Below are 13,253 nucleotides of genomic sequence, written 5' to 3'. Positions count from 1 at the left end.
TTTTTATTTTATTTTATTTTTTTAAAGTTAAACATATATCTGTAGAATTGTATTTTGATTAGAGATGGGCCAAAATTGCTAGGAGATTTGTGCTGACTTTTTAGGTGATAGTTTTGTGTTATTTTTTTTTAATCACCTAAATTTGGGGAATGTTTTTTAAACATTTTAAAATGAAAATGTTGAGATGTTTGTTTTAATTGCCAATTGGCATCTTCAAACAACTGGAAGTGATTGGCTGCATAGCTATGCAATGTGCTCCCATTCCCTACATCATGCCTAATTGGGGAGGGAGGAATTACTCATGTGCCAAAGTAGGAAAACTCTGCAGGCAAGAGGACAATATGACACAAGAGAAACAGCCAATCTGAGAAAATAGATGACACTGAGCAATATTGGTGGGGTGGGGAGGTATATTATTAATAGACTTGTGTCTTGGGAGAGGGGAATTTACACACCATCAGAAATGCTAGTTTGTGACCTGAAAATCAAAAGTGAACAAAGTTTGGAGTAGCCTCAGTTTTGATGTACTGTAATTAAAAACCAAGTTGCTAAAGGTTTTATAGAGAGTGTCTGAATGCAACATATGTTATAAAATGATTTGCCCATTATCTTCTGTGATATTCCATCACTATCCTCCAAGCCTCTCATCATCCCCAGCTTCCTAGCCCTAAACTGGACTAAGAAGCACTCCATAGTACCTATAGAAACAGGGAGGAAACACCAGTCCCTGGGAGTTCAGTCTCAGAGCCAAACACAATTTCAAAGAAGTTATAGGGGGCCTGCATTTAATTCTTGGATGGAACCAAAAGCAAAACCATGGGACCAAAAACAGTGGGGTATTTTAGTTTAAGACTCTTACCTAACCCTCAAGAGAATCATTTCAATTTTTAAATATGGTTTGGAGGAAGAGGAAAAAGCTCAGAAACCACCAAATTATGGTTTCATGGGAAAGGGGGCATACCATCAGGGGAAGTCTAGAAGACATGATTGGGACTCCAGGAGAGATGGATTCAGATTAGCATCTGAGTTTCTTCAGCCCTGTCTCATAGTCCATTTCCCTCACTGACCTCTAAAGACATGTGGGTTTCTGTGTGTTGCTGAGCTGCAGCCATGCTAATCTCAGTTCTTGTTCATGAACAGAGTTCCAAAGTATAAGTACAAGAGAGTTCCAAATCCATGTCTTAAGAATATATTAGGGGTGACTGTTTTTGTTTGTTTGTTTTTAATGGAGAAATTGTCAGCATAGTTGAAATGTTCCCTATGACATTACAAACTCTAAATTCATTGGAGACAGACCTCAACCCAGAAGATCATGGGTGGGAATCATGTTGCCCTCTGGTACTTGGGGCCTTAATTCCCAGCATTCTTCACCATTAGTGATGGTGGCTAGAGGCTGCTGGGACTTGTAGTCCAACAATATCTGGAGAGCTGCATGATTCCTGCCTCTGACCTAGATCATTCTCCTTCTTTGCTGAGATCCAGTTCCATTTCAATAAAGTGTCCCTGCCCACTTGATCAAACTGGAAATGTCTGAGTCTAAAGGCCATCCCTTCCCACTTTGGCCTCTCAACCCACATACAGCCACAAGAGGCCTAGTGGTAGTGGCTGTTCATGTTATTGATGTGGGAGGCTGCCATGGTACCAAAAGGGGCTGAAGGCTGCAAGCCATGGCTGGGATACAAGGTTGGGGTAGAACCTGGCCAATAGGAGAAGCTGGTCGGGGTCACACCCGAGGCCATAATGTTGAGTTTGGAAATCCCAGAGAATGGTAGGGGGGCCTGGAATTTGTAGAGGGTATGATCAGGTGTTGCTGGCTGGCAGACTTGGGCAAGGCCTTGGAAGTCAAACTTATAAGCGTAGCGTTTTCCGTGCACCTTGGTCATGATGTTCTTGTCATAATAATAGCGTAGGGCCCGGCTGAGTTTGTCATAGTTCATGTTAGGCTTGCTCTTGCGCTCACCCCAGCGCCGTGCCACTTCGTCAGGATCCAGGAGTTTGAATTCACCATTGGTGCCTTCCCAGGCGATGCAGTTCAGGTTGGCCCGGTCCGAAAGCAGTTCCAGCAGAAATTGCCACAACTGGATCTGCCCGCTGCCTGAAAAGCCAGAGGACAGAAGGTTATAAAGGCCCACATTTAGGAGAGTAGTCCTTCTATTCTACACATGAACATCTAAAGCTGTTTTATACTTGATCAGACTGTTCATCCATCTGGCTCAGCAGTATTTAGTCCAAGAGTAGGGCTAGATGTTAAGCTAAGCTCATGTTTGACCACTGCCAAAAACAGCAACAAACAAACAAACAGCTTCATTTATATACCGCTTCATACTCAACTAGCAATGTCTAAGTGGTTTACTACTGTAAGCTAATTGCCCACAACAATCTGGGTAGTCATTTTAGTGACCCTGGAAGGATGCAAGCCTGAGTCAAGCTTGAGCCCCTTAGCTGGGATTGAACTCACAAGCTTATGGTTTTGAGTGAGTGCTGCAGTACAGGAATTTAACCACTGCGCCACCGGGGTTCCCACATCACTCCATCTCCCTCTCTCTTGCAATCTCTCTCTGTATTTTCACTTTAAAAGAATAAGAATAAGTAATTTTAGAATATTTCAGTTCTACGTTTTGGTACTGAAGGGCCCCCAGAGTGGCTTCAAATGCATAACTCTTAGAACATCGGGTAAGAACCTATTGGAAATAGCAACCTTTAAATATGTTGCTACTTTGCAAAGAGCATTCTCATCAACGGCTCCGAGACTTTGGAATAGTCTTCCTGAGGAGATCCACTCCGCGGCCTCACTAGAAACATTTACAAAAGCAATTAAAACCGAGCTTTTTAGCCAAGCATACCCCACCTGATATGAATACCCCCCTGATATGATATGAATGATATGCCCCTGTCTGTGTATGATCCCTGTCTTGCTTGTTAATGCTATTGTCTGATGTTGGATATTTTATTGTTTTTAGCTGCTTTTAATTGAATTTTTATGTAAGCCCTGTGTGCTGTTATTTAGTCTGTAACCCCACTTCGATCCACCGGGAGAGGCGGGGAAACATAAGTAAATTTTATTAGTAGTAGTAGTAGTAGTAATAGAAACAGAAGCAAAATGCAATGAGTCATTAATTTACTGTACAGCAACAAGAGAGGGACCTATAACTTCCTCTTGCTTTCTGTACAAAGTGGCCTTACCTCAACAGCATGACATACTGTACTTCTGTATTCTTTCTCTGCATAATTTTTTAAGAATCAAGAAATCCTGCACATTGTGGCAGTGTGATGCCCCACATCATCCAGATGTGCTGCACTACAGCTTCTGCCCACCCACCCCCACCACCACCATATGCAGACTAGAGATTATGGTGATTGTAGTTGTGGAGGGTGCCAGACTAGATGAGGCTATAGAAGTGGCAGAGAGGGTATTAGACATGCCCTTGCCAGTCATTCACTCATTAATTTGTCTGATTTGGCTCTCTCTGGTTGTGGATCTTCATAGATCCATACAGAAGTCTGCCTCTAGAGTATATCTGGGTAATTTTAGACCATGGAAGGAAAGTTTAGATAGCCATGTCTATTACCAACATTCCCCTGCTACCACCCTGCTCCATTACCATGCTGTGCTTTACAACAGAAATAGAAGAGAATAAATACAGCTATGATACTGATTGGCTGTACTGCTGATGTAATCATCTCTTGATACAAAAAACTTTAGGGTGATTTTTAAAAAAGAAAAGAAAAAAGAAAAGCATTCTTCGGCACAAATAAGGAACTGAGGGTGAGCAACCCACTTCAGCCACCTCTGCACCTGAAAATCCAGAGATAAGGAGGCTGAAGATGGTTCCTTATATATGTATAATTTTCAGATAAATGGCTTGGTAGCTGGTAGTTTGGAGGAAAAAATCTTAAAAGGGAGAGTTTCTTCCTCATGGCAATATCAGGTATCCTGTACTGAATTTGGAGTATAGGAGCATTTAAACCTCATGCCGTAATCCATCTTGTTTTGGCTTTTTCTGTACAGATAAAGATGTGAAAATAAAGAACCAGCTTCAGCTTCCTCCGAAAATACAGGAAGAGAAAGTGATGCCCAACACTCCTAAAAAGAAAAGCTTGTTCATGCCCAAACAGTAAGGTCTCACTTTCTCTGTTTCCACACTATACAAATATAACACCATGATTGCAATATAACTGCCACATCCTATGGAATCCTGGGATTTGTAGTTTGACAAAGTATTTAGAATCGACTGTTACAGAGCTCTAGTGCTATAAATCAAGGAAGTGTGCTAGAGAATTCTTAGTTCAGGAAACTACAGATCTGAGGATTACATTGGATGGAGTCATGGTGGTTAAAGTGGTATCAAATTGCTGTAATAGTGTGGGGTGGGTACAATCTCTGTCTCTCTTCTTTCACAGGTTGACCGGATGTCATAATTACAAAGAAGCACAAGGCATGGCAAAATGTAGGACACTCAAGACAAATGTAGGATGTGACAACAGAAAAGCTAAAAACACTAATATAAATTAATCTCATATGGTTTATTTACAGCTATATTACATATATTACATATACTCCATTTTATTATGTACTCATCCACATTTTTCTGGGGAACTTCTTTTCATTAAAATTGTTTTAACAATTGTTAATAATGTAGTTGTATTTTATTGTGGGTGGAAAGGTCAGAAAAGGTTTGGGATACAATGGACAGTGAGACATTTATTGTATGTTTGTTGTATTTTATGGATGTTTTATTGTTAGCCGCTTCCATCTTTTTGGAGAAGTGGGATACTATTATTATTATTATTATTATTATTAAAATGCCTTGTTGACTTACTTTATACTTGTAGAGCCCGGTGCAAAACAAATGCTTACAATGATCCTTTACTAGCCACAAACTCTCGACCTAATCTAGATTTAAATTATTCCCTTTGTCTGTCCATCGTGTTGGAATTAAAGGAGGAACCCTTTGCATTGTGTCCTCAAGCAAACCATTGGAAGATGAAATGTAGGCATGTCCTGGAAAAGGAGGCAAGGTGAGCAGACGTCCTCCTCCTTTCCCAGGACATGTCCTCCATTTCCACCTTCTGTCCAAGAGGAATTCCAAAGTGTCCTCCATTTTGAGCATGGCTAAGGAGGCCATTGAGTGACACCACATTTGCTGTTCTCCTTCCAGAAATGTGTCTGCTTTTTGAGCGTGGCTAAGAGGCATAAGAGTCGTAGTAGTCAACGTTGGCTCTCGGAAAGGGGAGACAGTACAGAAAATATGCATGGGAACATTAGTTAGATCCGTCCTGTCTCTAAATGAATGTCTTTACTGTATTTTTATTTTATTTTTAAATATTGTTTGCTTGTGACAGGACATCCTGAGGCTTGATAATTCACAATACTGTCTACAGCGCACTTCTTTGCATATCGAAAACTGTGCTTGTATCTGAGATTTTCCTTTCTTGGACTTCTGAGTGGTGCTTTAAACCCCCTTCATTCCCCCTCCGACGACTACAAAGGCTGCGATTCCGCGGTTTCTTAGCCCCTAAACACGCTTGAAAAGTCATTGCACAAAGCAGTGCTTGTGTGTAAGTAAAAAAAAGGTGTGTGAATGGTTTTATACATCTCCAGAGCTTTAATTCCTTAACATGTGTTTCCCCGCTGAAGTTGCTCTTTTATGAGATAGGTCCTACTTCACACTGGATGCATTTGCTCTCCTTCTCTAGCATCAGATCTTCTCTTCTCTGTATTTTCCAACTACCTCGGATCGGAATCTGTCACGCTGTTTGGCTGCATCCACACTGGAAAAATAACTCGGTTTGGCACCGCTTTAACTGCCCTGTCTGAATGCTATGGAATTCTGGGAGTTGGAGTTTGTTGTGGGGTCCAGAGCGGAGCCCACTGGAGGGCAGTTAATAATAACATCAAGCACCGCCCTATGGTGGGTTTTGTAGTTTTACAAGGTCTTTAACCTTCTCTGTCAAAGAGTTCTAGTGCCTGACCAAACTAGAAATCCCAGGATTTCTGTAAGATGGAGCCAGGGCAGTTACAGTGGTGTTCAGTTGCTTTCTTTCCACAATTTAGATGCACCCCTTGATCCCTGGCTATACTGAAGGCGTTTGGCCTTCCTAACTCGGGCCCCTCTTTACAAGGCTGCATAAATCATATCAGATAGAGAGTTGTGTCTTTAGGGAGTGATGTTGCAAAGGCAAACCCCCTCTGAACCAATCTTGCCAAGAAAACCCCATGATGGGTTTGCCTTAAGGTCGCCTTTAGAAGGAAACGACTTGAAGGCACACAACAACAATGACGCAGAGGGCCACCCAGGAAATGTTGGAGCTGTCCAGAACAGCTGCTGCTTACTACGACTTGAATGACGTCGCCTCGACATAAGCAAAGCAAAACCCCACAAAATCCAAAACAATACCCCACAAAATCTCCGGGGTTTAAATTAAGGTACTCAGGAAATTTAAATTCAATCAAATCGTAGCCTTCCTGCCATTACTGTAGAAATTAAATGAAATTTGCTCCTTCAGCCCTGGAGTACAATACCAAAAAAAGCATCATTTTGCTGTAAAAATATAGTTGCATATATACACACACTTTTTTTCTACACTTCTATGCTGTAAATTTCATATTTAACATACATAAGAAGACTTGCTGTTGTTGATGTGGACCTTCAAGTCGTTTCTGATTTATGGCGACCGTATCATGGATTTGTTTTTATTAGTTGTTTGTTTGTTTCGTTTTGTTTTTGGCAAGATTTGTTCAGAGGAGGTTTGCCATTGCCTTCCCTTGAGGCTGAGAGAGTGTGACTTGCCCAAGGTCATCCAGTGGGTTTCCATGGCTGACCAGGACTTGAACCCTGATCTCCAGAGTCATAATTCAATCCTCAAACACCACGCCAGCTTTCAAACAAGAAGACTAAGGCTGCATCCACACTGGAGAAAAAATCCGGTTTGGCACCGCTTTAAGTCTTTTCTAGAGCGGAAACTCCAACTCCCAGAATTTCATGGACTTGAGACAGAAAAAGAGTTAAAGCGGTGCCAAATCGGGTTTTTTCTCCAGTGTGGATGCAGCCTACGACTCTTTGCACTGCTCCTCCAATAAAATTTACTATAGTATTAACTGCATAAATAGGGTTCGGCGAGAGATTGGTTTTCCCTTTCCCTCATTTGCTTGAAAGGGAATCCCGTTCAGCTACGGAAAACTCAGGGTTGAGAGTTGGATTAATATCTCAATGACTTAGCCAGCAAGTTAATTCCAAACTCTAGGTTTAAAACCCTCAAAAATGATATCCACACTTCCTCTCCTCCAGTAGGTTAACTACTGAGGCATAAACCCATCAGCCCACTTCAGTGTGAAGTGAAACAACCCAGGGATCGTTTTATCATTGCAATCCGCTCCCGATTTGCACTGTTTCACCGTATGACCATTTGAAGTGCAAGATTTGAGTTTACTGAGGGAGTTGTAAACGTTTGTTGTTGTTTATGTAGTATTCACCGCATTAATTAGCCGGAAGGGGCATTCACAGTACTGTACACAATTATAGCGCGATTATGCCATATTAACTGCCACTGTTCCAACCCGAGGAATCCTTGGGTTTGTGGGACCCTCTGGCTGACAATCCTAAAGGCTGTGAAGTCAAAGGCTTTCATGGCCGGCATCCATAGTTTTTTGTAGATTTTCGGGCTTTGTGGCCATGTTCTAGCAGAGTTCCTTCCTGACGTTTCGCCAGCATCTGTGGCTCTTCTAGAACATGGCCACATAGCCCGAAAAACCCACAAAAAATCTTAAAGGCTCTTTCCCGAACTGTCAATCCCAGGATCCCAAAGGATGCGACCGCGGCAGTTAAAGTAGGATAACACTGCAGTTATTCTGGGGTGCGAATGTCCCCAGAATTTTAATCCCGGATCAGTTGAGGAAACATTTGGATAATTTTCTCTCTCTGAACCCCAGAGGAAGGCAGTGACAAACCTTCTCTGAACAAATATTGGCAAGAAAATGCCAAGGATAGAGTCGCCATCGTGGCTAGTGGTTTGAGTATTGGACAAGTACTCTGGAGATCAGGGTCAGATTCTCAGCTCAGCTCAGCTATGAAGCCCGCTTGGGCAAGTCACACTATCTCAGCCTTATGGGAAGGCAATGAATGGCAGACCTCCTCTGAATCAATCTTGCCAAGCAAACCCCATGATAGGTTCGCCTTAGGATTGCCATAAATGGGAAACGACTTGAAGGTACACAACAAGGTCGCTATAAATCAGAGTTGATGTGAAGGCGCATAACAAGAAGCAATCCTGTCCTCAATATGCAAAGGGATCTTGTAGCACCGTCGAGAGAAACTGGTCGCATAATCCAGTCTCCGTTTGCTTGGGAGTGGAACTCTATTCAGCTCAGTGGAACTGAGTTCCAACTCAGGTCCGAAACCCACTGCAGAAATGATCCCGTTTGAGACTCAATGCTAGGGAATTCTGGGAATTGTACTTTGTAAGACATTTAGCCTTCTCTGTCGGAGAGCTCTGATGCGTAAACTACAATTCCCGGGATTCTGCAGCACTGAGCCAGGGCAGTTAAAGCAGTCTCAAACTGGATTATTTCTGCAGTGTGCTTTGGACCTAAAGCAGCTTTCCAGCTCCTTTGCATAGGCAGAGATAGGCGTCCCATCGTTGGTCAGTGGGTAGATCGGGACTGCTGAACCGAAAAGGGGAATTTAGCCGTCTGGCCCCTTCATATTTAAACAAGGCTGGATGCATTTAGGTCAGGAGAATGTCCCCGTCGTCAATTCAAATAGGTTCAAGAAAGGCGAACCCAAGTGCTTCGACTTAATTCGATAAGGGATACCTTTCTCCATGTTTGGGAGAAACTGGGGTGTGAGAGTATCCAATACAGGGATTGAAGAATACATAGGATTGGATCCAGTCCTGCCAAGGCCCTAAGTAATGTCAAATTTAAGAGATCATCCCCACATTACATTATGAAACAAAATGCATTTTTGAAATTTAAACTGAAAATCCAAATTAGAGGCCGCTCATGATCTTATTACTTGCACTGCAAATTGTTGAGCTTGTGCGTTAATTCAGAATACGCGAATGAAATGGCAATGCAAATAGCTTGCCCGGCTCCTTTAAGGCACATTTCGTTCAATTGATCCTAAGAATTAGCTGGTCCTAGTTGGTGGCTTTTGGATGCTGCTGGACTTTGCTACATGACCGCTACTCCTTGGATCTGTTTTCTGCATAAATAGGGTTTGGCGAGAGACTGATTTTCCTGTCCTTAATTCATCCCTTATTTGCTGGAGAGGGAATCCAATTCAGCCACGGGGATCTCAGAGAGACAGTGTAGTATAGGGGTTTGAGAGCTGGATTGGATTATTTGGGAGGGGGGCATTCAAGGTAAACAATTATCGCGCTATTATACCGCTTTAACTGCCATTCTTCCAGCCTGAGGAGTCTTTGGGTTTGTGAAACCTTCTGGCCGACAGTCTTAAAAGCCCTTCCCTAAACTGCCAATCCCAGGATCCCAAAGGACGTGGCAGTGGCAAGTGGCGTTGCTGTGGCTTCTTTTCAACAACACTCGCTAGAATAGTCGAAGAGAGATCTCTTGAAGCACCTTTGAGACTCACTGAAAGAAGAACATTGGCAGCATGAGCTTTCCTTTAGACTTCAGTCTACTTCCTCAGGTGCATTTAGCGGAGCTGCAAGATCTCTTTACGTACTGATTCTACAGACTAACACGGTTATATCTTTGGATTCTAGCATAGTCGAGGTTAATTTTCCGGTTCATTTTCTACTCCGGCGAAAAATATGAAAGCGATCTCAAGTTAGTTTCTTCCAGGCTCGAAGGGGAGAAGACGCTTCCGCTTTGTGTCCAGTTTTTCGGTTCCTGGGCTGTTTCTTTCTTTGGCCACAAGGCAGGAACCCAGCCCAGGTAATGTGTTGTCAAGGAAATAGTTGCGGGATGATCGCGGAAGAAGAGAGAAGAAGGGGAAAGAGAGACACAGGCGCCCAGGTGGGGCATGATTGTTGGCCCTTATGGGAAAAGGAAACTTGTTGGCCCAGGCAAGGATTGCCGCTAAAATGAGAGAGCAAGCTTTCAAGGTGCATGGAGGCTGCATCTACACAGAAGAAATAAAGCAGTTTGACACCGCCTTAAGCGCTGTAGCTCTATGGAATCTTAGGATTTGTAGTTTTACAAAGTCTTTCGCCTTCTCTGCCCCCCCAAAAGCGCTGCTGTCTCACAAAACAACAGATCCCAGGATTCTCTAGGATGGAGCCATAAAGCGGTGTCAAACTACATTGTTTTTACACTGCAGATGCATCCCGAGTCATAATACCACTGACCTCTCATCAGGAGGCGGCTGGAAAATAAATCGAAAAGAAACTCTCATTGGCAGCATCCGTATTGGAGAAATAATCCGGTTTGACACCACTTTAACTGCCAAGGATCTTCTGGGAAGAAGATCAAGGTAGGCGGCTGCTTAGAGGGAGAGAGACCCCCCCGACAGCCTTTTACTCCGAGGGAAATTCCTCCAGGTCGACCCAGGATATCTCCAAATAAAGCTAGGAAAGACATTTGCAGTCTCCCCGAAGCCCAGGTGTTCCACTACAAGTCCCATCCCTCTCGGGCACCAATTGACGAAAATGGGTCGGTAGGATGGGAGCTGTAGTCCAACACACTTGGATGGAGAACAGCCGGTTGGGGACGATTGGGCTTTGCGCAACCAGACGATGTGAATGAAGAGAGCATGCGATGAATCCCAAAATGAGAAGATTGTGGGGTTTTTTCAAAAGAAACAAAAATGCACACTGTTTCGTTCTCCTTTCCTCCAAAATCCAGAGGCTTTCTCTCTTAGTGCACCTTACGGTCCAAGGTGTTTGTTTTAAACCCGCAGGTCGGCTTGTATATTGGATCAGAACACCAATTCCTATATAAAACCCAAGCTAATCTTCCTTCCCACCATCCCATTTCCCTCCTCTTGGGGTGTTATTTATTACACACCTCCCTCTCATGTTTGCTGCAGTTCCAGTGCCACCCCAACGGAAGAAGAGCTGCGGCGGGGAAAGTCAAGGCTGGCATCTTCTCCGGATCAGGAAGGGAGGAGTGGCAGTCTCCTCTGGGACTTCAGAGGGACTTCAACCTCCGGTGGCTGGATGAGCTGGCTTTCTTGCCAAGGTTCCCGCAAATAAAGAACTAGGGAGTAAGTAACGAATCGAGTGGGAAGGGAGCAGCCCTTGGGAGGATGCCCAGCGCCAGGAAGGGCTGCCCTCTAAGTGCCACCGGTAAATACAGTGATTCCTTGGTATCCGCTGGGGTTTGATTCCTCGTGGATACCCAAAATCCCTGGGGGCCCAAATCCCGTTAAATACAATGCCATAGTAAAATGGTGTCCCTGGTACACAATGGCAAAATCAAGGCTTGCATTTGGAATATCTATCTATATTATATATGAAGGTTTGTATATCAAACTCAAGGTTTGCTTTTTGGTATGTATCAATGTCAAGGTGTGCTTTTGGGAGTAGATAGACAGACAGTCAAGGCAAGAACCAGGCGTGGGTTCTTGCTTTTTGAGATAAAGATATATGAAGATTTACATATCCAAATCAAGGTTTGCTTTTTGGAATAGATAGATGGACAGACAGAAAGCAAAAACCAAGCGTGGGTTCTTGCTTTTTGAAAAATATAATATTTATATGTATATATCAAAATCAAGGTTCGGTTTTTGGAATATATAGACAGAAGGCGAGAACCAGGCGTGAGTTCTTGCTTTTCGGAATATATATATATATATATATATATATATATTCCAAAAAGCAAAGCTTGATTTTCATATCCGATTTTGATATGCAAACCTTGATATGTACATTCCAAAAGGCCTTAATTTTTATATATATCGAAAAGCAATCCTTGATTTTGATGTAAGATTTTGATCTGCAAAGCTTGATATATAGAGATAGAGAAATATATAAATGCCCCAAAACCTTAATTTTGATATATACCGAAAAGCAAAGTTTGATTTTGATATAAGGTACTGATATACAAACCTTGATCTATCTATCTGTCTAGCCATACACATCCCCAAAAAAGCAAACCTTAATGTTGATCTGTACCAAAAAGCAAACCTTGATTTCGATATGTAAACCTTGATATATATATGTCTATACATGTAAATATTTCCCTGCGTGGTCCGGCGGCGGGCAGCCCGTGAGGCCAAGGGGCGCTTACCTTTCTGGACGCCTGGCCCCAGGGAGCCCCACGACGCCTGGCTCTTGCCTTCCTTGAACAGAGTTTCGCCCACTGGGTCTGCAAGGCAAGAGAGAAACCCGAAGCCATCAGGGCCGAAGCCCGACCCGCTCCCATGCCCTCGTCCGGGGAACTTGGGCACTGAGGAGGAGAAGAAGAAGAAGAAGAAGAGGCAGGAGGGGGAGGAAACATCCCCATCCCTGGCCCAGGCTGGCCGTGCCTTTCCCAGTGCCCCCATCGCCCGCCTCTGCCTCATCTCCCCCCCAACACACACACTCACCCTCCACCCTTTTCCCCCTCGCTATGAAGCCAGGAAACGCGTCCAGGAAAAAGGAAATCCGACTTCCGACGGGAGCCGTCGGGGCAGCATTAAAGAGGGAAGGCGAGCCCGGGCGGCTGGGGGCCTCTGCCTTGGAGGAGCAAGAAGAAGGAGATGGCCAGGGGCAAGGGCAGGGGCTGGGGCAAGGGCAAAGGCAAGGGCAGGAGCAAGGGGAGGGAGGGGAGGGGAGGGGAGGAGGGCAGCCCCGGGGCCCTACCTGGCAGGTACATATCGAGCAGGAGGGTCCGGGCGGCGCCGCGTCTCATGGCAGCTCTGGGCGCAGCGGGCGCCCTCGGGGGCTATTATGGCCTTGGGCTGCAGGGGCCGAGGCTGCTCGGGATGCTCCTGGACGGCGCTTGCCCAGCCCCCCAGCCTCAGCCCCTTCCCCTCCTCCTCCTCCTCCTCCTCCTCCTCCTCTGTTCCTGCTCCTGCTCCAAGGAGGGAGGGAGGGAGGAGGCGCCCAGCAACCTGCCAGGGGCAATTTCCGCTGCGCTTTAATTAAAGGCGCGGCGCGGGCGCTTATCGCCCCATCGGACTTTAATAAAGTCTCTCCCCCCGAAGTGTCCAGGCTCGGCGTTTCTATGGCGAGAGGCGGCCGCGCATTTTCTGCCTCCTTAACTCTTTGCAAACAGGGAGCGGCTGCCGGGCTCCTGCCCTCCTCCTCCTCCGAGCGCATCTTCTGCTCCGCCGCCTCTGAGCCAACAAGGCAACGAGAGACCCACA

At 44.7% G+C, this 13,253-nt stretch overlaps 1 protein-coding gene across 1 annotated transcript; it reads right to left on the bottom strand.

The window, feature by feature from the left end:
• Nucleotides 1-1,592: 1,592 nt before the first annotated feature.
• FEV (FEV transcription factor, ETS family member) lies at nt 1,593-12,796 on the bottom strand. Its single transcript, XM_042454391.1, has 3 exons — nt 12,748-12,796; nt 12,194-12,271; nt 1,593-2,095 (listed from the first exon to the last, which is right to left on the bottom strand). Exons 1-3 carry the CDS (start codon nt 12,794-12,796, stop codon nt 1,593-1,595), a joined length of 630 nt encoding a protein of 209 aa, XP_042310325.1.
• Between the last annotated feature and the right edge of the window lie 457 nt (nt 12,797-13,253).

The sequence above is a fragment of the Sceloporus undulatus genome, chromosome 1 (assembly GCF_019175285.1).
Source record: "Sceloporus undulatus isolate JIND9_A2432 ecotype Alabama chromosome 1, SceUnd_v1.1, whole genome shotgun sequence".
Classification (NCBI taxonomy): domain Eukaryota; kingdom Metazoa; phylum Chordata; class Lepidosauria; order Squamata; family Phrynosomatidae; genus Sceloporus; species Sceloporus undulatus.
This window is presented reverse-complemented; position numbering and strand designations above follow the sequence as displayed.

Bases quoted from the DNA above. Each gene is read 5' to 3' on its own strand.
- FEV (XM_042454391.1), bottom strand. From the start codon at position 12,796: ATGAGACGCGGCGCCGCCCGGACCCTCCTGCTCGATATGTACCTGCCA. The intron at 12,272-12,747 runs GTAGGGCCCCGG...CTTGCCTTGCAG, and splicing joins GCTCGATATGTACCTGCCAG to ACCCAGTGGGCGAAACTCTG. The intron at 2,096-12,193 runs GTAAGCGCCCCT...CTGGCTTTTCAG, and splicing joins GGGGCCAGGCGTCCAGAAAG to GCAGCGGGCAGATCCAGTTG.